This window comes from Anas acuta, chromosome 1 (assembly GCF_963932015.1).
Source record: "Anas acuta chromosome 1, bAnaAcu1.1, whole genome shotgun sequence".
Taxonomy (NCBI): domain Eukaryota; kingdom Metazoa; phylum Chordata; class Aves; order Anseriformes; family Anatidae; genus Anas; species Anas acuta.
This window is the reverse complement of record NC_088979.1, coordinates 162,548,734-162,575,696: the sequence shown is the minus strand read 5'-3', so window position 1 is coordinate 162,575,696 and position 26,963 is coordinate 162,548,734. Positions and strand designations below refer to the sequence as shown.

Here is a 26,963-nt window from a genome sequence, read left to right as displayed (position 1 = left end):
TGTCCAAAAGCCCATACTGAAATAATTTCTTACCCAAAGCCCCAACTTTCCTCTAATTTTTAACAGCCTACTAGCAGAGGCACCATGGACGCTGCTACATAACCCTCACCCGTATGCCCTCTGCAGCTCCAGAGGAACCCAGGAATGAAGCCCACTTCTTAAGGCTTCTTCCTTCCTTTTTAAAGTAGTAGCACTGAGACAAGCAGGAGAGAAAAAAAAAAAATAGAGCCTTTTGTTATGTTTAAGCTCTTTTGGGCCTCTTCTTCAACAGTACACATTGGTTATTTCATTCTTGAACACTTAAATGAGCAATGGCTGTACACGATCTGTGCTGACAAACCACCTACTGTGTGACCTTTATTCAGCTCATCCAAGCTGTGCCAGCCCTCAGAAGAGGGATTTTAACATACCACAGTGATTGCAGAAGTAAAATGTCCCCAAATTAAATAAAAATATTGCCCATGACCAGTTCTAGCAAAGAGCAGTAGCCACTGTCACTTCTACCAGCAGTACACAGCACAAACTGCTGGGATGGTTTCTCAACCTGCAATTTCCAGCAGGGAACAGAGTGAAGCAGATTTCTGGTGGGCTGCCTTTGCTGGGTAGCTGCGTGGACACATACAACCAAACAGGAAATTGCTGTACTTTTTTATTGTAATAGAAAAAAAAATCAAAACATCACTTTCTGTCTAAAGATGTTATTAACATTTTAAAAATGGCATGGTGGAACCCCAGCAATACTTGACAGAACAGTAAGTGTGGGAAAAAGGGTCCTGCCCCCCTCCAGGAGTTCAGCTTCCCTGCTCCCCTTTGTCAATCAGCTGGCTGAAGTTTGCCACCTCTGTACACTTCCATACATTGCTCATTGTAGTTTGTGCACCTATGAGTAGGTATGGCTGGGAGGAATGTTGACTGCACAGACCTGCAATTTACACGCAACCATCTTTGGAGAAAATGGGTTTCCTAAGAGGCCTACGGGGTGCAAGGGTCTCATTACCCAGTAAGATCAAACAAACAGGATCTCCTCCTATAGTTCCTTCGTCACAATACACAGAGTAGATCCAGGGACATGGAGACCCTCTGGAGCTCCTTTTGAGAGTACCACAGTTACTGCAACCAGAATGTGTCTGAGTGAAATTTTACCCACTGATACTCAAGTAGCAGCATTCTCTCCGCAACAGGGCTGCTCAGGAGGGGAAAAGGCTGATTGCAAAATGCCTGGGGTGAACCTCTTACATCCTGTCAGGAGGCAGGAAAGGAAAAGGCCCTGAAGCAGAAACCAGGCTCAGGACCTCTGAAGTGGACACATTTGTCATGCAATGAAGCATGGGGCAGAGACCGTGGTACTAGAGACTGTGGTGCCTGTGCTTGCCTTGCAGAACAGCTGTACCAGCAGATGGCTGTACCTGAAGTGATAGTTTGCCGAAAGAAACAACCACAGCTGTGCTCCTTGTGGGTACCAAACTAGCATACCCAGATGTTGTGCTGTGTTGTATCAGCTTCTGTATACCTGTTCGACAGAGGAAGCGCCAAGATCTCTAACGTGCTGTTGTGTTTTGTGGTATAGTCATGTCTGTACTCAGATGAGAGACCGTTATTCTTCACAAAATAGGCATGGAAAGAGTCTGGAGGGGATTACACAGACAACAGGAAAACTATGCTGTGGCTTACCAGAAAACAAACACTTACCAATTCCTTCTCCAGAAGCACCAAGAGGTGCTGTATGGTAAATAATTTACTACAGAATGCTTTCTGCAAACAGTACGTTTTGATGGTGAAAGACTGAAAACTTTTGCATTAAGTTTTTGCATCTGTACTAACTGCTGGAGTTGTCTCCTAGTCCAGTCTGTCAAATGAACATTTAAAAAGTTGATGGCATGAGCAGAGAATGACAGAAGGAAAAATTCACCGCTGACAACAAAAAAACATTCTGGGCTGCAAGGGCCACCTGCACTCAGAGCAGCTCCACACAACTGCAAAAGGACTGACAGTCCCCGACTTCCACTCATGTAGTGACTCCACAAGGTGCAGGGCAACAGAATAACTGACAGAGTGACTGAACTGTGGGTTTCTTCCACTTCATCCCCACAAAAATAACAGCGTGAGAAACATACTAATCCGTATTACTCTGGGAGAAAGATAGCCCAGCAGAGGAAAGACATCTCCTTTAGGTATACGGAGAGATGCAGGACTGAGCTTGCAGCAATTGTTTGCACAACAAAGCACTGGAACTAAGGGCTATACTTTGCATAGATGCTTTCTTCAGTGGCATCTGGGATGTGCAATCCCCATTTATGAAACACCAGCAATGTTTTGGGGGTTTGCCTGATATCTTTCTTGCGTTCCTTCTGAAGTATACTTGCTACAGAATTGTTCAGGAAATCAGTGTATATACATGCATGAAAAGAAATCAATGTGCCTCATCTTTCCTTCCCCTGATTTTTTCCCCACTGCAAATAATTGCAAAGCCGTAAGAACCTGAATTTCTAACCTAAATTCAGAACCTAAATTCATGCCTGTCTGAATTTAAGAAGAAGAGATTGGACTGTGCACTTAGTCACATCGTCTGAACTTTTGGGTAGACCTGTGGGGTGTCAAGAGTTGGACTTGATGATCCTTAAGGGTCCCTTCCAACTCAGGATATTCTATGATTAACCTTAAATTAGAAGATGCAGTATTGATACAATCTAACATCAATCTAAGGATAGGACTGCTTCTCCATGCATCCCAATCAACTCAACTGTTCCACAAAAAAGCTTAACTTCACTATTCCTTATTTTCTGTAAATTTGGGGAGACCTAGCACTTATTTCCCTCACTTAAGCAGAGCGCTCTCATTATTGTGCAGCTGCCATGCTATTCCTGCCTCACTGTACCGTAACTCTGGCTTAGTGAGAAAAAATAGCTCCTGAGCAAAGGTAAAAGTTAACAGGATTCTATCCATCTGCTGACAAACCTGCTTGGAGAAAAGAAAGCTTACTTTCACCTAAAATTTGCTCATGAGATTCTGTCCATTCAGCTGGTTCTCTCCCTTAACACTTGGATCTCGCCTTACGAGGCTCCTGGTAATTTTCAGTTGCAGCCTCCCACCCACACACAGCTGATCCCATTGAAAGTCTCAGCTTTGAAAGTGATGCTGACTAGCTCAGCGAGGCCACCCTTTCCACTCAGCTGTGCCATTGCAAATACTCTGATCAGATGAGTTGAGCTTGTCCCCTGAGCAAATAACACAACGTTAATGAAATATGTGTAAGACTAGTACAGGGACACCTTCACTTCCTAGGCTACAAACACTTCCTTTGTCTTCTTGCTACAGACTTCAGTAAATACCCCCAGAATACACGCAGTGACAAGAGAAAGAGATGTGAGCCTGCAAGGGATGGCTAGGACATCCCATTTACACCAAAATGTGTAACGGGTGCTTGAATGTTCATGGAATGAATTCCCACTTACCAGCACGGGAGTTACTTAGAAAGTGTCAGCCTAACTCAGGCAGGACAGCCTTTATAAATTAGTACAATACTATTAGAAATTATGGCAATCTTTTTGGTAGCATTGTCTTACATGCACCCTGATAACCCTCTCCCTAGGAAATTTTAAAACTGGTCCTGTAATTTCCATAGAGTTAATTCTGATGGGAAATTATAAAATAGAAATCTGGTAGATTCGTGTTTAAAAAGGAAGAGGCATGGTGAGGCTGGGCACAATGGGTCACTCCTGTTAGCTCTGTCCATTATGTCTGCTGAAGGCATTTCCTCCAGGTGCCTGGATCTGGATGGTGTCCAGGAGGGGTCTCAAAGCTTGTCCAAAAGGTCTGAGAAGGCAAAGAAATAAACACATCAAATAGCTTACTTGAACAATTTTTCCCATTTACTACAGAAATGGGCTCACTTCCTAGACTGGAATCAAATCACCATAACAGAAGTAAAGTTGATGAAGAGACTTTCACTTTTCACTACAAGCAAACTAGATTTAACTTATCATGCAGAATTTACTGTTCAATAGCTAAGGATCTTAAAGCAGATTTTCTATAAAGGTAATTCCAAGTCCTAACACACCCACGCTGCTAATGTGGTATTAGTGTGTCTGAAACTGGCTTTCAGTAATTCATTCTACTTAAGCATGCGAATGAAATCCCTGTTATGCAACTGCAGTTCTTCATTAAGCACCACATCAATATTAAAGACTAGAATAGCCCCTAGTCCCCTTATAAGACAATGATTCAACACAGAGAATCATGTCTGTTGCAATCTGTAGCACCAAGTTTGTCTTTTGGTGTGACTCACTCTGTTACAGCCTGGCTGAGAGATCTGAGGAAATAAGAGCCCAAGGCAGAAGATGTGTCTCTCAGATGATGTGGTATACCACTGCTACGAGAAAGACCTAAACAATGGAGCTAAATCACCCTGCTGGGATCTTCACCATCTCAGACTACAACAGAAGAGGTCGAGCTGACCTGCCTTCATTTCCTCTTCCATATTCTTTTTCCACTCAGTTCTAGCTTTAAAGCTGCAGCAGTAATTTTAAAATTACATCTCCCCTGCCTCTTCACAAGCAAAACTGACATCTTCACTGGTGCTTTGAGTATGATACGTGACCATTGAGATATACTGGTTCCCCAAGACAAAAAAAAAGACAAAACCTAACAGCTACCAAAGAAAAGACACACTTGCATCACTTTCAGAAAGTCCCTTTACGTGTCTGGTCACATAAGAGAGGCCCTCACAAAATAGCTAATTTAAGTTAAAGACAGAAGAACAACCTTCTTTCACACCTTCTCAGTAATGCCAGTGCCAGTTAGCACCTGTCGGACAGTGTTGTAAGCATTAAAGGAAAGCAAATAGCATCCTCTCCTTAATCTCATGCTGGTTCTCACAGAACCGGCAGAAACTGGTACTGCTGCCTCTGTCAAATATTTAAGCATTAGCATGAAGCAATAGACTACAGGGAGAAGCAGAATGCATACTCACGTGGCAAGAACTTCAGATGGAAGGTCAGTGATGTAGGAAGGGATTTTTCTTCCTGTCAGGAACTGTGCCACTTCATTACTGAAGGTGTTGCAGTTATGTTCAAAGATGTTATAAGACTCACTTCTGTGCCACAGGAAAGGAATTGAAACATGAAAAGCGAGACCCAGCAATAAATCTAACAAGAAAAACTTAGACCACTAATGAGGAACATCTCCTTACATCAGCACTTTTCTCCCCTTCCCAACAAAGGGTGCTAAGTCAAGTACGTAAAATACAGACATCAATTCACCTTCAAATTCAATTGAATCAGGGTGGAAAACGACATCTCTCTGCATCACTGACTCTATACAATGTTTTTTGAAGGGTAAGTGAGGTCAGGTTTCTTTGAGTAAAACCACAGAAGGAGTAAGGAAAAAAAAAAAATCACAGGAATTATTGATACTGAAATTTAGCCAGAACACTAATGCTACCATTTCCTATCCTCTTGAGAAGCTGACAAGACTCTTTAGCAACCAAGACCTTGATTTTACTTATCTGAAAGTTGGCAGCTTTACTACAAAGCTTCACCCATGACTCATGGGGCAAAGCCCTATTTACTGAAATATTTCATACAGTGCCTTCGTTTTCCCTGGTGATCCTCTCTAAAGCGTTTTAGGTATTATTCCATTTTGAAAACAACAATAACACAAAAATACAACAACAAAACAAACATGTGAAAGATTTGCTGGTAGAATGTCTTCCCAGCCTAGCTCAGGGCTGGCACACGAGAGGGTTGCCTAGTTGTACGTATCAGTTCCAGTCTCTTATCTGGAGAGCACTAACTAATACACTAGGCAAAGTTCTGTGAATGGGATGGGTTTCAGAAGACCTTTCTCCCTCTTTCCCTAAAAGCCTTTTTTTTTTTTTTTTGGCACACAGATTTTATAGCAAAAGCTGCTACTTACCGGAACATAGATTCCCCCAAAGACGACAAATATTCCAGAAAAAGTTCTTCTGTGACTTCCGTGTTTCCCAGGTCAACAACCAAGTCTGGGGGGCCAAGCAGCGTTCCTCCCTGTAACAATTAACATCCAGAAGATAATATTAAAATCAACAGACTGAATTATTTTGGGGTCCACTGAATTGAGCTATGGTTTCTCCAGGCACAGAAAGAGGAACTTTTAGTTTATCAAGCAAGGAGCCCTACTGGCCTTCCCCATTCTCCACCCAGAGAATGAGAGGTTATGTGCCGAAATCTCTAAAATACAGAAAAATTCTGCTTTAGAAGAATTGCCCATCAGTTTCACCACTCCAGTGGCAGAAAGGTCTGTCAAAGCATTGTGTTCTATTTTTTTTTTTTAAAAACTTCCCTCCATGTTCTTTTCCTCAGATGCCCAGGGCAACCATGGCAAGCAGCCACATCTGGCTGAATTCAGAGTTCTCTTCACTTGCTGCTTTTCTAAAGGACACAAGCAAATCTGATCTGTAAGCCTATCACAAAATTATCTCCTCAGAAAACTAAGGTTAACTTACAGGTGCACAGCTGGAGATTCCTCCACTGCCAAAGAAGAACTCATCCTTATGGACTATTATGGAGGTGTGCCTGCCAGAGAATAAAAACAGATGAAATAAAGGAAATATTTAACCTAGCACATTAATCACCAGTAAAGACATTGTGGTCAAGGTCATCACCAAGTTAATAGCTGAAGGAAAAAGTCAATGCGTTTCTGTGACTAGGAACAGTATCTGCTGAGACAAAAAACAAACGGAAATGATTATCAACCCTACTGCAACACTGTGGGAGGTTGGGAAGAAGGGCTCAGCTAGGTGCCTAAGCATGTACGAAGGAAGACTGGGACTTCCACAGCAGCACGAGAACTCCAGCAGCCTCTTTCCGCTAACGGGTTGAGGGTGAAGTTGCTGAGATAGTCGCAGAGCTAGCTCTGTCTCTCTCTGCTGGCAGAAGGGTCTGACTGATAGCAACCCACTGAGGATACGGTTGGGCAATCACTAGAGAGGGCTTGAGAGAGACGCAGAAGGTGGGTTATTTATTTATTTATTTTTAAACTTTCTGAGCATGACCTACAGCAAACTAGGAAATGATTTGTAACTGAACGTAGCCATGGTTCTTACATACCAGGAGGCTAGATTCTCTAATACCTTCTCCCCACCTACTCTTTTACTCTCATGTTTAGTCCTGCAATTAGAAGACAGTGTCTGGGACAGGGACAATATCCTGAACCCTGGAAAATGGGTACAAGAGAGCACTAAACCAAAACAATGACTAAAACCATGAGATCCTAGCACCTGACTGTATGTGATTTTACTGTCAGTCTGTATTCAGGAACAGAAAGTGCCTTGGTCTCTTCTCTGTGCTAAAGTGTTCTTAAGACCTGCAGCAGATACAATCTATGGATAATACTTCCTACGCCACAGGAGTTAACACATTATGCAAGTTAAATGCAGTCACTTACCAGATGCCTTCCAGCTGCTTCCCTGTATGCAGAAAAAAGATGATCATTATTAGCAATGTATTCTCCAGATTTCAGCCTACCTTCTGTCAATCACAAAGGAACCTTGCCTGTTATTTCACCACGACAGCATCCCCCCAAAGACACAGCTTTCATCCCAGAGGCAGTTCTAAAGAAGCAGCATGCCTTTTTTCCCAACCTAAACTACTGTGTCCACACCAGTGCCTCCCATTTTTCCTGCTGCATGCAGAGCTGGCAATACCACCCTACCCTGCCAGTGCTTACATACCTTGGGCTTTTGCCTACAGACAAAGGAAAGAAACCTTATCCCACAGTTACAGAGCCTTCAGTCATGACCAGAACAGTTGAGTTTTGCACTGCTTTCACAATCACAAGCGGTCTGCCAGCACGGAGCACTCACTTTCCTTTTTCAGTGACTGATCTGACTCGAGCCAACTATCTGTGGTGATGGTCTCTACAATCAGCTGTCCCCTGGCTTCCCCGCCTCTTACAAACTAAGAGCTTAAATGAATGTGTGGAATTAGTGTTGTAATTTATACAAGTTATAAAATCAAACTGTGTGTTTTGTAGAACACAGCAGCAGCAACGATACGCTTCAGGCACAGCTAAACTGATAGCATGGTTGTCTTACAGAGAGCCCCTTCTGAAATTCTTTTCCAGTTCCCTGGTGCATCTTTTTCAAGTGTCCTCAGCACACCACCTCACACTCAGCTGTCCTCTACATCCAGGCAGCACCTCTCCCGAGAACTTCTGTTGTCACAGCCTTGCTTTTAGGTGCCAGAATGTGATTTGAGCACCAGCAGGTTTCCTAGAACTAGACCAAGAGCACCGTAGACAGATGACAAAAAAAAAAAGCCAGCTGAACACAAGAGGCATTGTGCCAGGAAGAATTTGTTAAGGAAGTGCTGCTGGGCTACCTTCAGGCCAACAGCCTTTGCTCTGGTTTGGACACCATCTGTTTGCATCAGATGGGCATCAGGCCTCCTAAAGCCTGCTGCAGACCTCAATTCCTGAATTCTAGGCCATCGCGTCCAGATATTGTTCTCTTCCTTTCCATTTTTCTCCTTTCAGTGAAGCTTCAGAGCTCTGGTCTTTTTAAAATAAAGAAATAATAATTAAAACCAGTTCTATTTAAATGCTTGCGACAATAAAACTTTTCTTGGCTATCTTAAGAGCCACCGCCTTGCCAATCCTCCGATGAGGATAATCCCTCAGGCCTTCCCAGAAAGGGATGCCTATGTGCCCAGGTAAGGAATTCACAGCCACCACTGCAATTTCCTCACTTCAGTTTGACGCAAAATAGGCACAGAAATGGAAACCTGCTTCAGATGAGGGTCACACATGTGTGGAGGCAAGGAGAAGTCTGTCTGATGCCTGCAGTGTCACAACCAAGTGAGCATACACAGTTTTATTGTAGGTGGACTGATCTGTCACTGCCGTGGCCCGCAGCCAGGCAGCAAACATATTCTCTGCCATCCTGTTGCAAAGAAACGTGGGCACGGAGCAGGAGGGAGGCCAAAAGATAGCAGCAGCGATGAGGGGAGTGGAGCAGCGTGTCGCAACATCTCAGCAGGATTTGCTGCCTCTTGAGCACGTCCCACCCCACTGAGCTGGATCCTCTGGCCCTCATCCCACACCTTGCCCATCGGAGCTCTCGCCCCGCATCCTGGAGCTGCCAAAAAGCAGTGATAGCACAGCTCAGCAGCACCAGCAGCTGGGGAGGGCACAGGGCACGGCCTGCAGCAGCTGGCCTACCTCCTTGGCATTGCGTAGTTCACGTTCTCTTTATCTTCATAAATTAATGCACGTTTCTATTCACAACAAATCACTGTTTTCCAGGAGGAAACTGTTGCAAAAGCAGCACGAGGAATCTGTTCTCACTGGATCTACCGTGAACAGGACCTCCAGGGATCCCTTTCCACCAGTGTGGTTCCCTGATTGCACGAAGGCAAAAAAGCAGAGAGAATTCAGGAAAGGAACTTCACATTAACCTCTACTCCGGCCGGGGGGGGGGGCTCTCCCTGGCTGCTATGCCCCAAGCCCACAGGCAACAACAGCAGGGCAGCTCCGGGCTAGCACAGCCCCACAAGGCAGGGCTGTCTGAGGCCAGCTGCTGCCAGGCGCTGCTTTGAACGGAGCCGCTGTTTGTTTTTAACTCCTCGCGGACAGCGTCCAGCAGCAGGCACAAAATACACTGCTCACAGCCTCTCGAGGTACAACACACACGCCAGCCCAGCCCTTGCCCAAGCAAGGATCTGCACTGCTGTTCCCACAGCCAGTTGCCCAAGGCAAGTTGCATCCAGGCCTGGCAGCGACACTTCCAATAAAGCTGCTGCTGGCAGCACTGCCCAGCTTCATAAGTAAAAGGTCAAGCTTTTCGGGGAGCCACCCCAAATAATCCTAGAACAGGAACGTCCACATGGGATGGTATTTGTTGGGCATCTGCTGTTCATCCAGGTAAATAAGGTAACAACAATAAGGTACACAGGGAGTTTAAATATTCCAATGGGCCTCTAGCTGTTGAGGAGGAAAGGGTATTGCAAATTTAGCTGAAGGCACTTCATCAAACAACAATTAGTGCAGATGGCCAAGTTGCCAGGTATCAGCTATCCCGCTGCAATTACCTGTGAGGAAGCTCAGCCTGCAGTAAACGTGGGGTAACTCAGTTTAATTTCAGCTGCTGCCATTGCAAGCTGATGTAAGGCAGATTGCTGTTTGTCACGGATGAAGAACGTGGGCATTGAAGTCACCCTGTCAGAGCCGTGAGATTCTAGGATGGCAGCTCCTTAAGCTTTGGAAACCCGATCAATGCCCAACCTCTTAAGCCTTCTTTTCTACTTGCTGAGGTGCTCATATGGATATTTCCTGAAGACACTCAGCAGAACTCAGGAAGGGATGTCAATTATGCACAGATCCGTGCACTTCAGCCTCTCAAGGATTTAAATTGCTGAATGAGGCCAAGTTTCATCTGCTTTTTGTGGCTGTTGGCTATTATCTTTGTTTATAACATTCATAGCACAAATAGCTTTCTTGCTCAAGTACATACCAGAGAAATATGAGAAAAACACAACAGTCAAACGCGTTAAAAAATCGCAGGAGCCTCAGCTTAGCTACAGGAACAGGGAGAACGGAATGGATTTGTTTGTTGTGCTGATTCAGGAGACTGCCATCACGAGCATGAGGGCATTTTGAAAGAAAACAAACCTGAATAATTTTAGAATAACAATCAAATCAGATTACTTCCATGCTGAGGTTTATCTGGAAGGCCAAGCAAAAGGCAGATTAGATGCTCGCCAGTCTATCTTCCGGGCAGAGTCAATTTGTTAATCTCTTGGCGCACGTGATGTCGTTTATTCCTGTGCGTTTTAAGTACCAAGTGAAAAGAGTTTGCATATTAATCCAAACTATTAGGCTGAAGGGCAGAAGAGCTGAGACTTGAAGGAACTGTGTAAGGAGACGGATGTTTAGCCCATTTAGAGCTTGTTGTTCATCCCTCAGCTCAAGAGCAACTTTTAAAAATGGAAAATTATCCTAATTAGTCAAACACTTTCTCCTATGTGATATTCAGGGTACTCAACTGAAGGAAAAGACTAAGAGAGGGAGGAGGGTGCTTCATTTCCCTTCTTGTGGTGCCTGGAGAGACCAAGCAGGGAAGACTGGGGGAGGGAATTGTACTTGATTTTCACAAGATCCCTAGCAAGTGTTTTGGAGCAAAGCTGCTGGGATTTTACAGCAGAGCAGTTTAATGTTTTTTGGAAAGCGTGGAGGTGAGGCAGCATAGTGTGCTGGGGCTAGGAACAAGGAACAAAGCAGAAGGTACTTTCTTTGGACAGTTATCTTTTGCTCCAACTCTTTCTGGGCTGCTAGGTGCTTACAGCTGAACGCCCTGCTCAAGAGTTCCACCTGACACACGCTGCCGGCCAACTCGACCGCAGTGAGCCAAGGCTGCTGCAGCAAACCAAGGTCCTGCCCATTCTGCGAGTCACGTGGGCAACAACCTCACTTACAGGACAGGGGAACTTAAAGAGCTGCAAGACATTTTTCTTCAAGCCCACAATGCAATGGGATTTTAATCTTCCTTAAAGATTTCTCTCAGTATCATCTTCCAAATCAGAACAATTCAGCTGGCAATGCTGTTATCCTCCCTGTTATCCTCCTTATACAGAACCAGGTGCAAACTGAGATCTCATTTCCTTCTGGTTAGCATTTATTATTATTAGATCACATAGCTGGACAGACAAACGTAGTCTGAACAGACTGAATGAGGGAGAGCAGACAGTACCTGCAGAGAAGGTAGAGCAACAGCACACAGAAGTTAAACATGCCACGCCTGATATCAAAGCCAACTGAACTTCACTGTCTGGTCGCTTATACTTTAGAATAGAAATATTCACCGAAAAGTTACAGGAAACTCACAGAAAGTAACAAGAACAAAAACACCTGGGGAAAAATGAAGAGACTTGCCAAGAGAGGTGAAGATGTGCCCAAGGGGCATGACTAAGTCACCACAACACCTGGAAGGAAGGAACAACGCTGCGTGGCTCTGCTGTTCAGGTTCATCACTCAGCCACAACGCAGAGCCCTGATCTTGAACCAGGCAGGCTAAACTGATCCTTGAATGCTGCACGGACATAATACATAATGCCTCTGGATCCTATTAGCACGGCTAAAGGCATCGTGCGGTGATGCTCCCACAGCAGCCAGCCCCGTGAGGAGGAGCTCACCCCTGTGTGACAGAGGGCTGGGTTATCAGAGGGTCATAAACTGGTTTGGGCTGGGAGGGACCTCACAGATCACTGGTGCCATGGGCAGGGACAGCTCCCCCCAGCCCAGGCTGCCCAAAGCCCCCTCCAGCCTGGCCTCGAGCACCCCCAGGGATGGGGCACCCCCAGCCTCTCCGTGCAGCCCGTGCCAGCGCCTCCTCACCCTCACAGCGAGGGATTTCCTCCTCACCCCTACCCCAAACCCGCTCTCCCCCAGTTTAACCCCATTCCCCGTGCCCTGCCCCTGCTCCCCCTGCCAGTCCCTCCCCAGCCGTCCCGCTGTGCGGCCTCCCCGCGCCCCCTGCTCCCCACATCGCACCGGTGTCTCCTCACCAGGCCCCGTTACCGTGACCGTTACCGCGACCGTTACCCGCACTGCCCCGTCACGCTGACGGGCCGGCCTCACCCCCCCCCCCCGCGGTCCCGGAGCCTCACCGAGCATGACGGGGCTGAGGCGGCGGGCCATGCCCTTGGACAGGTCGTAGACGTAGAGCTGCACCGGGTGCAGCGCCGCCGGCTCCGCCATGGGGCCGGGACCGGGGGGGGACCGGGGCCGGGGGGGGGGCCGGGCGCGAACCGGCGGCGGCGGCGGGGTCTGGTCAGGCGGCGGGGCCCTGCGCGGTGCGCATGCGCGGCCCGCGGGCGGGTGGGCGGGGCGTAGAGGGCAATTCTCTCTCCTCATTGGTCAGAGGCGCCGTGAGTGACAGCTGGGGCCGGCGGGGCGGGCACCGCCTCCATCTTGCCCCCTCCTCAGGGCGCGGCCGCCATGTCGCAGTGGGGGGCCTTCTACCGCGCCCAGCTGCACGGCGACGATGAGGAGGAGCGGGAGGAAGGCGACGGCCATGAGGAGGGCCCGGAGCCGCCCGGTGAGGCTCCCCGCCGGCCGGGGCCGCGCTCTGCCCCCGGGGGGGCGGCGGGGAGCCCTTCTGCCTCACGTTTCCCTCCCCTTTTCCCTCAGGGGGCGCCGGGTTCTCGGGCCGGGACAGCCTCATCTTCCTGGTCGATGCCTCCCGGGCCATGTTCCAGCCCTGCCACGACCAGGAGGCCGCGACGCCCTTCGACATGACCATGCAGGTGAGGCCGGGTGGCTGCCCCGCGCTTGGAGGGCTCCGAGCCATACTGTCATAAAAAAGATGTATTTCCTTCATATCCCTGTTAAAGAGAACGGTAATGAAAAATAATAACGCTTTCCCCCCAAAAAAACACAAAACATCCCGAAAAGCAACGCCTTGAACTCTTTCTCCTGGCAAAACGTAGCTTAAAGCATTCATTATGGTTCTTCTGTCCTCCACAACTCATAGGAACTGCTAACCGCCAAAGACAAAAAGCATTTCCACCAATACTGCAACAAATGTGCATGTTTTGACCCCTGTGCGTTCTTTCCAGTGCATCCGGAACGTGTACACCAGCAAAATTATCAGCAGCGACAGGGACCTGCTGAGCGTCGTGTTCTACGGCACCCAGACGAACAAGAACTCCGCCGACTTCAAGCACGTCTACGTGCTTCAGGACCTGGACAATCCAGGTAAAGGCAATAAAGAGATAAGAATGTTCATGTAGAGGGCAGAGATTAAAAAAAAATAAATTTGTAGTACTGTCAGTAACTGGCCTCTCTGAACACAGAGCTGACAGGTGAACAAAAAGGTTCTTGGTAGTGAGATGCGTTTCGGGAGGGTGGATTTAGAAATTTAGTGGAAGCTTAGAAACTTAACGGGAGCTTAGCCTTTTCTGTTATAGTTTGTTCAGATCTCCTTTCTTTGTCTTTTTTTTTTTTTCTATTTTACTGTGGTCATTTGCTTGCCTCTGTTAAAGCTAAGAGGATCTCAAAAGAACTCTTGAGAGCCCGTCATGTGCTGGCCACACTTCAGAATAATATGTGGACATTGTAAGGAGCTGCAAGTTACAGCTGGTGGAGAATATCACAGAATGGCTGAGGTTGGAAGGGACCTCTGGAGGTAATCTTGCCCAGCCTGCCTGCTCAGATAGGGTCAGCTAGAACAGGTTGTCCGCTTTGTTACCTGCTTAGGGTGTGTTGTCTCTAATTTCTGTAGGAAGTTTTGCGGTTCTCGATTTTAGCGCTTCCATTTTGTTCGGGTTACCTTGCATGCACTTGTTAACAAGAGTGCCAATTGTTGAATTGGAAAACCTAGAAGCAGTGCGATGAGTGCATGCTTGGGGCTACAGGTTATCAGACAGCTGAGAGTGTTGTAGGGGAACTCTGTCTACTAGCTTTTAATAACTGTCATTATCTCCGGGGAGGTTTTATTTCATTTTCTTAACTAGGAGGTGCAGTTTAGTGCTTTTGCTGTTGTGCTTTAATAACGCATGGGTTTTCCTGTAAGAACTGTACCTTGTCCTACTTTCAGAATTAATTGCAAGTGGGACCTGACAGGACTGCCCAAGGTTCTTCTCCTTTCTTCGGAAGAAAGTGCCTTACAATTCTAGCACATCCTTTTTCCTCTTCCTTCCATGCTTGCCCTTTTTGCCTTCGTTAGAGGCGGTAGCTTCATCATGCCGATAAAGAGTGCGAGTGAAAGGTGGATGTTGCTAAAAAGGGAGAAAACCGTACATTTACTGCCACTGGAGAGCCACATGGAAAAGACATGCTATTATTAGTTATTATGTAGTTGTTATGAAAACTTATGGTATCAATTAAATGAAAGCTGAGGATGAAAATAGGGGAAAAAAGGATGTTTTCAGATGAGATTTCAAGAGTGCTATGGAATTTGAGTGAAGGACAAAGGAAGAAGCTCTGCAGAATGCAGTAGGTAGAAAATGGAAGCTTGTCTCCCTTTGTAGAGTTGTGGGAGAAGACAGAGGAACTTCTTTTAGATGGCTGGAGAAAGGAGTCATACTTGGGCCGCAGTAATTCATAGATCTTTAAAAAGGCCGTCAGTACCTGACTGGAACGGTGTTCTGCTCCATGTGGTGATCTGCGGGCTGAATCTCACCTCTAGGCTGATGCTATCGGGCATGTGGGGCAAAGGAGCAGGAGGAGATCTTAACCTTCCCAAAGTGCTGTGGAGACAGGATGCATTTCAGTCTCTTCTCCGTTCGCTGGTGGCATTGAAGTCTGCTGTTCCTCTGAAGTGGGTACAATTGGTGCATTTTCTGCTGAGAACTTGTCCTTTCAGTTCAGGGTGCGTGATGCTTTCATCGCTGCGTGTTTCCCCCAATAGAAGGTGCCCCACATTGGTGCCAGGGCACTTTGCCTCTTCTTGCAGGTTCTTTCAGCTGATAACCAGCTTACATTATTGAAAAAGTTGGGCCATCTCAAACAGTTTTCTCAGGTAGGGGTTGGAAGGGCATCACTACAGAGCTGTTGGGGGCATTACTCACGTGTCAGCTGCAGGGAACCATCAGTGCTTATTTGGAAGAGTTTGTTTCAGTATTTCTAATACATGCAAATACTTATTTCCCTCAGGGGCAAAGCGAGTCCTAGAGCTGGACCAGTACAGGGGAGAAGAAGGACAGGCGCTTTTCCGCGAGACCTTTGGCCACAATGCTGACTACTCACTGGGCGAAGCGCTCTGGGCCTGCTCCAATCTGTTCAGCGATGTCCGAGTCCGGCTGAGCCACAAACGGATCATGCTTTTCACCAATGAGGATAACCCTCATGCCAACGACAGTGCCAAAGCCAAGCTGGCCAGGACCAGAGCTGGTGATCTGAGAGACACGGGTCAGTGTGCTCCCCTTCAGCGCAGGCCTGGAATTTGAGGCGATAAAAGTGATGTGATGGCTCCTTGCAGCAGATGTTAAATGCATTGCAGGTTCCTGATGGAAAAAGAATGTAAAATCATCAGGAATCTTTCTGGCGCTTTCTAAATGAGAATGTTTGATATCCAGTCTAAATTAGAAAATCCATTATCCAACCTGGTATCCGACAACAAACACTTCTTTCTAGGGTCTCTCTATCTACCCTCATACCATAAATCAGAATTAGAAAGGGCCACGGAAATAAACTATTTTACTTCATTGCTCTGCCTCTTTCTCCAGGAAGGGAACAATAACACTAGCAAGGGAGAAATAGCACTAAGCCAACACAAAAGGAAGATTAATGATTGCATTCTCAATTAGCAGAAGATCAGCAACCTGGGCTCAGAGACTGGAGAGCAAATGCTTCGTTAGTTCAACTATGCAGCTCAGATAAGCATTGTTTTTTTGAGTTCAGCATACGTGCTAGATCTAGAAGCTCTGAGGCAACCTTAATCCATCAGCTCTTATAACTGGGAAGGGGGAATTTCTGAACTGATTGCTTCCCTCTATGCCTGAAGGAAGATTAGGTTTTAAAGGAGCTTAGCAGAGCTGTTTCATGCACCATGTTGATGCAATTCTCAGTTAAGGAAGGAACCTTTTGCGTGCGACATTGCTTTGACTGAAGATGAAGAAGGTGTTTTGCCTTTTTCTCTAGCAACTTGCACATCTGGTGCAGATGGGGCAATTTGGATCTTTCTCTGTCAATGACAGAGAAATCTGAGAGTTGTGGATCATGCCAGTGTAAGAGCAAAGCAGTTTCAGTGATCCTCCTGTCTTTTACTTTCCTTCTAGGTATTATCCTGGACTTGCTGCACTTGAAGAAGCCAGGAGGGTTCGATATCTCTTTGTTCTACAGGGACATTATAAACGTAGCAGAGGATGAGGACCTTGGGATCCAGCCTGACGAGTCAGGGAAATTGGAAGATCTCATGAAGAAAGTACGAGCAAAGGAGACAAGGAAAAGGGCTTTAGTCAGGTGTGTGTCTTGTTACGGTGTGTCATTCAGTGGAAGCAACGGGATTTTATTTTCAGACTGCATCTCACCTACCTCTTCTGGAAAGATTGGTCTCTAAAAGCATCACTACTTTGATTCCTCAATCTTAATTCCTAAGCCTGAGATTGGTGTTTCTTCCTTGGCTTCCAAGGGTATTTGTCCTTAGTGGATAAGAGTGAAGAGTGAATCTAGGCCTCCTCTTTTCCACCAAGTGATGCCTCCTGTATTCAGGTTGGCCAGAAAGTATCATGCGGAAAAAATGACATCATTGCCTAAGTAAGATATCTACCCAAATATCGTCAACTTGTGGTCTAAAATGTTCAGTTTATAGTGCAATCTGATAGAAATGAGGCTTTGCTTGTCCGTGTTAACTTAAAAAAAAAAAATTCAATCTCTGTGTGACCGATAGGTATTTTGGTCAGTAATTAGTTACATGTGGCCAGTGTGTCTAGGCACTTGGTATGGATTCACACAGCCTTGATATTCCTGATCTACTGAAAGGTTAGAGATACTTATAGAGAGATTAAAGGGAACTTGACAAAGTAGATGGGAAGTATTTTTGGAACCACCTCCTTCATAACAGTTGATTTTATTGAGTGAATTCATGGCAGAATGATGTGGGGTGGGTGCACAGTAAGTGAATGAACTCTACAGCCTCATGTTTTTTTAAATATATTAAAAAAAATCCCCACTTGAGCTGTTGTTACTAGCATTCTTGCTCCTGCGTGCAACTTTGTTTTTCTCTTCTGGGAATGTGACTCAAGTTTTCTAATACCCAAAAAGGAAGAATCCTGTACCAATGATATTTTTGAGAGGAGAGCAAGTAATGTTCACAGTAATTCACTGTCCTGTGCTCAGATCTTTAAGATTACCTTCAATTTTAAACTTTTCCTTCTGAGTTTTTCTCTTAACTTTATATATATTTTAAATCATGGTATTGGTTGCCTTGATGGATTTCTTTGGGGGAGTTTTGCTTTCTGCTTGAACGGTTGTGTGAATTCAGAGGTCATATTGCATTAAGCGCAAGTGAATTTGTCCAACCATGAACTTGTCCTGTGCTCTACCTGAGGGTAGCTGCCCTTCCGAGTGATAAAAGGTGGAAGAAATTTGGTAGTTGAACTGTGTTTAAATAATTTTTATGACCAGAAGTGACAGCGTTGCAAGAATGTTTTTACGCAAGTGAAATTAGGGAGAAAGTAATAATATGCTTCCAGTTACACGTGTGATTTAGGGTGGGGAGAGGAGGTTGGGGAAAATTATCTGGGAAATTACTGGTGTTTGTTTATTTGTTTGTTTTAAAAAATGATGGTTCAGAAGTCTCAAGCCTGTATCTGCTTTTTTACACAGGTTAAATCTCTATTTGAACAAAGATCTGTCTCTTTCTGTTGGTGTTTACAATCTTATTCAAAAAGCTTACAAGCCATATCCAGTGAAGCTGTATCGGGAAACTAACGAACCCGTTAAAACAAAAACGAGGGTGTTTAATGGAAAAACAGGCAGCTTGCTTCTGCCTAGTGATACAAAAAGGGCTCAGGTAATGTATTACGTGTCTGCTTCTGCCTGTCACTGTGATTGCTGGATGGAGAGGTGGGGGAAAATGTTAAGCCTTTGCTGCTTTTGTTTTGTATTTCACTTTCAAGATGAGATGCAGAAATATTTACATCTGTATGCCCCTGGGGATGGTGCGGTCACTTTGTAAGTTATTCAGAGAGAGAGTGGGCTGTTTCTCTGGCACAGCTCTCGAGGGAAAGCATAGCTGCTGCTAGCAGTGCGCCCAGGAACACAGCTCATTTCCTTCTGTAAGGCAGAGCTGGGTTGGCAGCATCTGACCTTGCATGGCCTTGTGCTGTCACTGCTGGTGATGGTGTTTGATTCATTAGGAACTTGTTTTGACTACTTCATTAAACATATGAGTGTGGATCACAGAGGGTTTTTAGAACTCTCCTCCAAAGAAAAAAAAAGTATATTAGCTTAGTTTATCTATATATTTATTAATTTGTTCTTTGCTTTGTCTTCCTGCTTGATAGCTTGGCTGATGTGGACTGAATGATTGTCACGTTCTGCTCAGGCACAGCCTTACTTCAAAGTGGGGTAGCCAGTTGCTAGGGGAATTGTCACAAGTGCACTTTGTGTTTCTTTCTGTTCCAAAAGCTCATGAAGTTGTTTAATTATTAGTTTTATTTATATTGGACACAAATGTCTTGAAATAAAATGCAGAAGATAAGCAAAAGGCCAAGCATCAAGCCTTTACATGTCTTCTGCAGGTGCACTACAATGCATTTTCATTTTTGTGGAATATGAATGATGCTTCAAAAATGTTGGTTCTGCCAGGAGTAGCTGACGTGCATCTGCTGCAGCAAGTTTAGAGCCAGGAATCCAAGAGGATATCTGGAAGTGTCTGGGCAATCCCAGGGCAAGAATCAGGAAACTGCATTATGTCATTCTGGGCTTGTTTGGGCCTGCTCTGAGTAACTGCAGGGCTGAGATGTGACAGCCTTTCTATTCCAGGTTTTAACCAGTGGCTTGGGAAAGTGCATTTTGCTAATGACCAGTCTGAATTTCCATTGGGACAATGGTTGCGGACTGTGACATGCCATTTCAGTGTGCACTAATAAGGAAAATTTGCTCTGTCTTCTCTAAAAAACCCTTTTCAGTAAACCCCTTTTCAGTAGTGGAAGACAGCAATTGCATCTTCTTCTTCACTTCTCTCCTCTAAGTTCTCTTCTGCTGTCATCATTTCTACATGTTCTTCTCTGGCCCTCTCTGATTTAGGTGTATGGTAACCGCCAGATTGTGCTGGAGAAAGAGGAAACAGAAGAACTAAAACGATTTGGTTCTCCAGGCTTGTTTCTGATCGGCTTCAAACCACTTTCAATGCTAAAACAGCACCACCATATCAAGCCTGCCCAGTTCATCTATCCTGAGGAGTCCCTAATAAGTGGTAAGCAAGGAAGGCAAGGGAAGAGCCATCACCTTGCATTAGGGTAATCAGCTGATTCATTGCCTGTTTGGGTGGTGATCATTGAGTGTGAAATCTTCATCGAACTTAAAAAAAAAAAAAAAAAAATTGCTAATGTTGAACTATATAGAAATAACTGTTACTGCCCCTCTCAGTTGCGGTTAATTTTCTTCTTCAATAGCAGAAGAGCTGATTGGGCTTTGTGTTTCATTCATGCAAAGCAGCTAATCATACTAAGCACGTGTAGCCCCAAAATACTTAGTTTTATCATTCATGGAAGTGAAGGATTCTAGGACATGACAAGAAGGCAAATGTGGTTTAAAGCAAAAAAAAGTGAAGATAACTGCAGTTTTCAAGTCCATATCAGCTACAAGTGTAAACACAAGACTTGGGAAGTGTGGTTGAATTAACACATTATTGGCTTGGGAAGAGAGAAGGAGAGGATGCTTAAGATTGTGTTTTCTCCTTTATTATCTATCTTTGGAAGATAATTCATCTAGAAATACAAAATGAATCCATCCCAAGCTGCATTTGTAAAGGAAAAGGTCCAGCTCCTCCATGTGCCAGTGGGTAATGAGGGCTGAGTTACAACCTTGCATTGTCTGACTGAGGAAGAACGTTTATGGTAGCTTCTCCAGCTTAGCAGTTTCCCGAATGAAACATGTTACTTGTATGCCAGTTTTTTTGTAACCACACTTATCTGGTGAAATACAAAGCAAACATACGTGGTTAGGTCTCAAGGGGGAATATTGCAGTGTGAATTCTTAATTTTTTACTTCTGCAAAACGTCCTATGATGTGCTGCTATTCCTGTATCCCACCCGACCAGAGTTAGGCTTTGTAGACATCTTCCAGTTTTCAACCTTACTTCGTTTCTCGGGCGTGTTTTCAGTTCTTTGCTCAGAACTCTCTCAGCTCTGCTCATGAGGGACAATATGAAGGTCATTTTAGAGGTTTCTCCTTTCCAAAAGTTGCTTTTTACCTCTGGAAATATTGCAGGCATTTTAAAGAAGTCACAGATAATCAATCTGTAATATCTAGGGTTACATTCCTGAACAAAGGAGCAAATCTGTCAATCTGACCTATGTAGTCTTTGCTTTACAGGGAGTACAACTCTGTTTAATGCCTTATTGATAAAGTGCTTGGAGAGAGAGGTGATGGCACTGTGCAGGTACACCATCCGCCAGAACACTCCCCCTCGCTTTGTGGCCCTGGTTCCCCAGGAGGAAGAGCTGGATGAACAGAAAGTGCAGATATCTCCTCCAGGTATGGGAAGAGATGCTTTCTTTCCCTACTCTGTGGGATGGGGTCAGTACAATAGCTTCCTGCGTTGTGTGAAAATATTCTGACATCATTTTTCTTTAGTTTTGTTATTGTAAGCATCTGATGATGCATCTGATTTTAAAGCCTAGGTCGCACCTCTGCTTACTTGGGTGTAACATGGCTACAGTATTTTCCCTGCCTCCTACCCCTTTTTAGCAGATTTAAGTAACTGAGCTAAAAGATAAAAGCCCTTTTGTCTGTTTGTTAGCTAGATGAACATGTCTTTCCCTGAATTTTATTGTATCCTTGGTTATGTTTTAAAATGTTAATATATTTCACATATAGAGCCTTGCACCTTATCAGCTGAGTGGGGAATGATTAGGGACTGCAGGCAGATTCTTGCTCTTTTGCATTTTCTCCCTTTAACTGGAAAATCCTCTACTGGCAGAATGTAAAGTAGGGGAATAACGTTGCTTGTGTACGATGTAAAGCATTTCAGAAATAACATCTAGTCATTAATCAAATTTGCAAGCAAGCCTTTTTCAAGCTCGTATTTAGTGAAAGATGGGGAAGGTGGACAAGTTACTGTGATCTTCCACTTAAAAAAAACAGGTCATGAGTTTTTCAGCTTTTAGCTATCCATTTAGTGAGATTCTTTCTCAAAAAGCCAATAGTGGTGTTAGGTATTTACATAGAGATAGGGATTTATTGTCATATTAGGTATGAAGAATTGCGGCTACTTAAAACAAAATAGCTGGCAAGTCTGGGGAGTCATCAGACCTACCTATTTACTACCTTGGTCTTTCCCATAAAGCATGTTTTTGAGGACGTTGTTCTGCATAATTGTTCTCTCGCTGTCTCTGTTCTGTGTAGGTTTCCACGTCATTTTCCTACCGTATGCAGATGATAAGAGGAATGTTGATTATACAGAAAAGGTGCCAGCCAGTCAAGAACAGGTGAACAAAATGAAGGAAATCATTCAAAAACTCCGGTTCAAATACAGGTACATGCAGATAAATAGTGTGTGGGGTGCACATAGGGAAGAACGCACAACGCTATCGCTTGCTCTGTTGTACGTATTTTTCAGCTGCAGTTTCCACACGATAGATTTTGGTGCATGTGTTCACTAAATAGATATAATTGGGATGTTTCTTCATACCTGCTAATTTAATCATAGAATTGCCAAGGTTAAAAGGGACCTCTGAAGATCATCGACTCCAACCCCCCCTGCTTAGCAGGATCACCTAGAGCACATTGCGCAGGATGGCATCCAAACGGGTTTTGAGTATCTCCAGAGAAGGAGACTCCACAAACTCTCTGGGCAGCCTGTTCCAGTGCTTTCTGGCATTCTTTAACAGGTCTACAGCAAATGTTTTAGAAAGATGTAGTTACAAATACATTGGCTGTAAAACATTCCACAGCTTAGTAGTGCAAACTCAGTGGTCAAGCCAGGCACCTTAAAGGTTGTGGTTACAGTAGTTGGGCAAGACTTTGAACTGCTCTCTAGGTATGACCTGGATTTTGTTCCACAGTATGGCCAAGCATCATTGTGCAAATGTTGCTGTTGTTACGTGTCACGGGGATATGTCAGCTATAGGTGTAGGTAACTTAGCAAGCCTTGCTAGCTCCATTTCATAACGCAGTGTCTTGCATATATAAATTACATCGAAGTTTTTACTTAGAAGGTTCCAAATGTGCCTCGGGGTTGGGGAGCACCTTGCTTCCCAAACGTAAAATGTTTGCTTGTGTACATCAAAAAAAGTGAGATGATGACTTGCCTAAACAAGTTGCTTCCCTTTGCAAAAGCCTTGTACAAACTTTATTCTTAATCGTTCTGAAATGCCCAGGCATCATGTGCTGCATGTAGCATGTTTGGGAATTCTTTGTAGTATTGCTCTGGTTCTCTGGGCTGTTGTAATTGGTTGCAGAGGTACCACATTTTGTTCTGGTTGTGCCAATCTATCACAAATCAGATCTGGGTGAGAGTATGTCAGAGAATAGGCCGTTTTCATCATAGCTAGGACAAAATTCATAAAGTGCTCTTAGGGGACAATTTTTTATTTGTAGAAAGTAGCATAGGTGGAGTCAATGCAAGATGCTTCTGCCTGTTCCTTTCACACAGCTTTTAACGTTGTGGATATGTGACAGAGATGGTCATTCAGCAGATAAATTGAAAAGAGGAAGAACAGTTTTTCCAGTGAGATGGATTGATGTGCAGGAAGGAGGGAGGTTTTACTTTGAAATAGGTTGTTTGGAGATCTTACATGTCTTATCTGGCTTCTCAGCAGCATGAACTGAAATTTTGGGGGATTCTTGACAGGACCGACAGCTTTGAGAACCCGGTTTTGCAGCAGCACTTCAGGAATCTGGAGGCTTTGGCGTTGGATATGCTGGAACCAGAGCAAGCTGAGGATTTGACAAGTGAGAATTACTGGTTGATGTGATGGGCAGTCGGATAAAGGGCTCTTGACGTCATCTCTTTGAAGTCAGAGATCAGAGATCTGGTGCTACAAAACCAAAAATCTTCTAGAAGGATGTTTTAGTCATGTGCTGTTCCAAGATGTAGAGTTTTGGACGTGTCTTCAAGAACTCTTCTTTAAAAATTCTTTCTATTTTCAAGAATCTAATTAATATCTTTGTCTGATAAATGGGCAGCATTTCTTACCGAATTATCTGCTAGGAGGCAGTGATGCCACCTTGTGGCTGTGACGATTTATATATAAGAATATCTCAAAGGGTAGAAACCTACTTTTGATGGGGATGTTTTTGTTTGTTTGTTTCTTTTGTTGTTTTAAATTTTGTTGTATGCTAGGAATAGTGTTAGAACAGCTATTTGTTTCTTCTGAAGTGATACCTAGCAAATAATCTAGGTCCCTGTGCTAGTTACTGTACAAATATGTGACAGAAACAACCTGTTCTGCAACAAACTACTTGTAACCTTAGGTAGTAAATTGCTGTAATTGTCCAAGGTTAGACCTAGGTAAAGGTGCCACCAGCTAGGGGATCTGTATCACTTCTACCATGTAAATTTTGTTCTGTGCATATATTTACTGTTCGGGGATGTGTGTGACACTATTGCACATATATAATACAAATCTTTGATATTAGCAGGAGCTGTGAATTTCCCACTTGTGATTTTCATAACATAGCTCTTCGCATGCTTGCAAGAGGCTTGCATGCTAGTTTTTACAGAAGCAAGATGGTGTCTTGTGATGTGCTTGTTTAGACTCCTGTATTTGCTCTGTTTTTAAGAGGGCAAATCTTTATCTTTTGCTAGTGCCAAAGTCTGAAGAGATGAGCCGCAGGCTGGGCAACCTGGTGGAGGAGTTCAAGCAGCTGGTTTATCCTCCTGACTACAACCCTGACGGGAAGGCTGCAAAGCGGAAACAAGGCAAGTAATGACAGTGCAGATACACAGCATGGTGTCTGTTTTCTTTTCTTTAGTTGAGGCTTCTGTGTTTTCACTGATTCTTAGCACAGGATATTTTGGTATCCAGCTAGACAGCTGCTGTAATGAGAAACTGCATAGTGAAAACCGAGTGGTGTAAGAAGGAATGTGGGTAAATTGTTATAATATATCCATATTTTTTTTATAACTTTGAGTTTTATAACAGAGAAGTAAAATTGTTAATGCATTTAGTCTGTGTTTTGGGTGAGGAAACAGACTTTTACTCACGGAACAGTTTTGCAAGCTCAAGATGGGCGTCTTTAGGACTACGTGTCTAAGTAATGCCCAAGTACATACATAGTATGGGAACCTGTGAAACTCTGCATAAAGAAGGAGTGTCAGCTGAATTCCCTGTGTGAACACAAAGTTTTGTTCTTGAGTTTGAAATCCTATCAATGAAATGCTGCATCGTTTATGTAGTGAGTGACACCTTTAGAAAGAAATGTAGAATGAGTGTGTAGATAGCCATTAAAGTGTCATGCTAATGGCTGCTAACTGTGGTGTGTCTAAGAAATGCTGATGTCTTTCTATTTAATTTTCTTTTTTAATCTTGGTGGTATAAAATTTGTCTTTCTAGCCTATGATGATCAAGCTGACAAGAAGCCCAAGATAGAAGTCTCGGAAGATTCGCTGAGGAGTTATGTGCAGGCTGGCACTCTAGGCAAGCTCACTGTACCTGCTCTGAAGGATGCCTGCAGGTTTTATGGGCTGAGGAGTGGGGGGAAGAAGCAGGAGCTCATAGATGCGTTAACTGAATACTTTAACAAGCACTAAGCAGGAACAGAAAGCCCTGGTTGACTTCCATCTGCTTATAGATGTGACTGTCTTAAGTGTATGCTGGGTCTGTTCAGTCCTGCTCTGGAAGAGAAGGCAACTGTTGCTGAATCCAGCAGTGGAGAAACTTCTAGTCGTTACGAAAAATCTCTGCAAACTCAACTTCTGTTCACAGTAGCCAAAGGCAGAATTAAATTTCCTGCTAATTCAGGTTGCCCACTGAAAGCAAACACAGTTGTGCCTTCCTGGTTTCTTAATAAAAGTTATTTTGGACTTCTTTGTAACACCAGCTATACCATCTTTTCATCAAAAAGACAGCAAAACGCACTTCAGTGTGAGTAAGAAAGCAGAATGATCCGTGCTAGTGGCATCACATGCATTCATCTGTCTGTGTGCTAACACAGGATGTAAATGTAGTGGGTTACTCTACTGGTACTAACGCTGGCAGTTTTGGAGAGTAGTAATCAAAATTGGGTTCTTTTCTACCATCAGCATTATAAAGATTACCAGCAGATCACAAAGGAGAAAATCATTGCTGGTGATCAGTAGCCAGTCCTTCGGGCAAAATGCCAACGCTTGGTAAAGCTGCTCAGCCAGGTCTTCCATTTTTAAATGGCAATTGCAAAAGCAGGTTTAAAAAAAATAAAAAGTTGTGTTCCCTGGAGGGCTGCAAGCACTGATGACAATTAAATTACTAAGATGGCACAGAGCTTTTCCACCTCTGTAGTGAGTATGAGTCAGAGTATTGAACAGGCTTCAGTGCTAAAATCCGTGCTTTAAAAATAGCTCGCTGTGACGGGTAGCCCTTGTTTGTTACTTCCACTATTTTTTTAATTATACTTCTGGAGGCTGCATCTGGGGATGTGTAAATTTTGGTTTTCAGACTCACCCCAGGATGTCCCACCTGTCTTGCAGTGCAAGGTGAGTTAAATTTTCGTTGCTGTAGGGAACAACGCTAATTGTTCCTAAACTGTAACTTGATGCAAACATGGAATACCTGAGATGCTCATTTTGGTCTGTGTTGGTTTTTTTTTGCGTTCAGCCGAGATTCTTCTTTGGCACACTCAATTAGGCAACGTGCTGAGGAATTAAGTCATGTATTAAAGTCATGCCCATACTGCAGTGAGTGTGGCACACTTGTTAGGAGCCAGCTGCAAACACTGGTGACACTGCGAGCACCCTAGCTGTACCAGCACGCTGCCCACTCGCACAGTGCTGCTCAAAAGAGGAGCTAACACATACAGAGCTCTGCCATATTGGAACTAGATGGTCTCTCAATCAGCCTGCATTACAGTAGATACTTTAAATAAGGATTTGTCTAAGCAATAAATTCCTTTTGCACTTAGGTGAGGAAGTTACCCTAAATACTTGTCTTAGCAAGACTTGAATTAAGTGCAGTGGAATAGTGAGACTGCCCTGTCCTTAATTCTGTAAATTTTCCTTTCCTGGCTGCCCTTATTAACTTTGTCTTGGCTTGCTAACCCCCGAGTGCAATATGTTCCAGGCCTTAGATGATTATGGCACATTTTGTCTAGGTTATTACATTTTTTTTCTTAAAGCAGGCTAT

At 44.3% G+C, this 26,963-nt stretch overlaps 2 protein-coding genes across 2 annotated transcripts; one reads left to right on the top strand and one right to left on the bottom strand.

The window, feature by feature from the left end:
- Positions 1–634: 634 nt before the first annotated feature.
- DESI1 (desumoylating isopeptidase 1) lies at positions 635–12,832 on the bottom strand. Its single transcript, XM_068669057.1, has 6 exons — positions 12,639–12,832; positions 7,423–7,444; positions 6,482–6,551; positions 5,914–6,023; positions 4,970–5,092; positions 635–3,813 (listed from the first exon to the last, which is right to left on the bottom strand). The coding sequence occupies exons 1-6, from the start codon at positions 12,727–12,729 to the stop codon at positions 3,720–3,722; spliced, it is 510 nt and encodes a 169-aa protein (XP_068525158.1). The 5' UTR covers positions 12,730–12,832; the 3' UTR covers positions 635–3,719.
- A 71-nt stretch (positions 12,833–12,903) lies between these two features.
- XRCC6 (X-ray repair cross complementing 6) lies at positions 12,904–26,405 on the top strand. Its single transcript, XM_068669038.1, has 12 exons — positions 12,904–13,069; positions 13,162–13,277; positions 13,590–13,728; positions 15,628–15,882; positions 16,752–16,935; positions 18,301–18,487; positions 19,726–19,894; positions 21,016–21,177; positions 22,048–22,177; positions 23,495–23,595; positions 24,452–24,565; positions 25,200–26,405. The coding sequence occupies exons 1-12, from the start codon at positions 12,970–12,972 to the stop codon at positions 25,394–25,396; spliced, it is 1,854 nt and encodes a 617-aa protein (XP_068525139.1). The 5' UTR covers positions 12,904–12,969; the 3' UTR covers positions 25,397–26,405.
- Positions 26,406–26,963: the final 558 nt, after the last annotated feature.

Excerpts from the sequence above, each read along its gene's own strand:
- DESI1 (XM_068669057.1), bottom strand. The coding sequence starts at position 12,729 with ATGGCGGAGCCGGCGGCGCTGCACCCGGTGCAGCTCTACGTCTACGAC. Across the intron at positions 5,093-5,913 it reads TTGGGGGAATCTATGTTCCG|AAGTGAGTCTTATAACATCT; the intron begins GTAAGTAGCAGC and ends CCTGTGGCACAG. Across the intron at positions 3,814-4,969 it reads CCATCTGAAGTTCTTGCCAC|ACCTTTTGGACAAGCTTTGA; the intron begins GTGAGTATGCAT and ends TTGCCTTCTCAG.
- XRCC6 (XM_068669038.1), top strand. The coding sequence starts at position 12,970 with ATGTCGCAGTGGGGGGCCTTCTACCGCGCCCAGCTGCACGGCGACGAT. Across the intron at positions 18,488-19,725 it reads GTGATACAAAAAGGGCTCAG|GTGTATGGTAACCGCCAGAT; the intron begins GTAATGTATTAC and ends TCTCTGATTTAG. Across the intron at positions 22,178-23,494 it reads AAACTCCGGTTCAAATACAG|GACCGACAGCTTTGAGAACC; the intron begins GTACATGCAGAT and ends GATTCTTGACAG.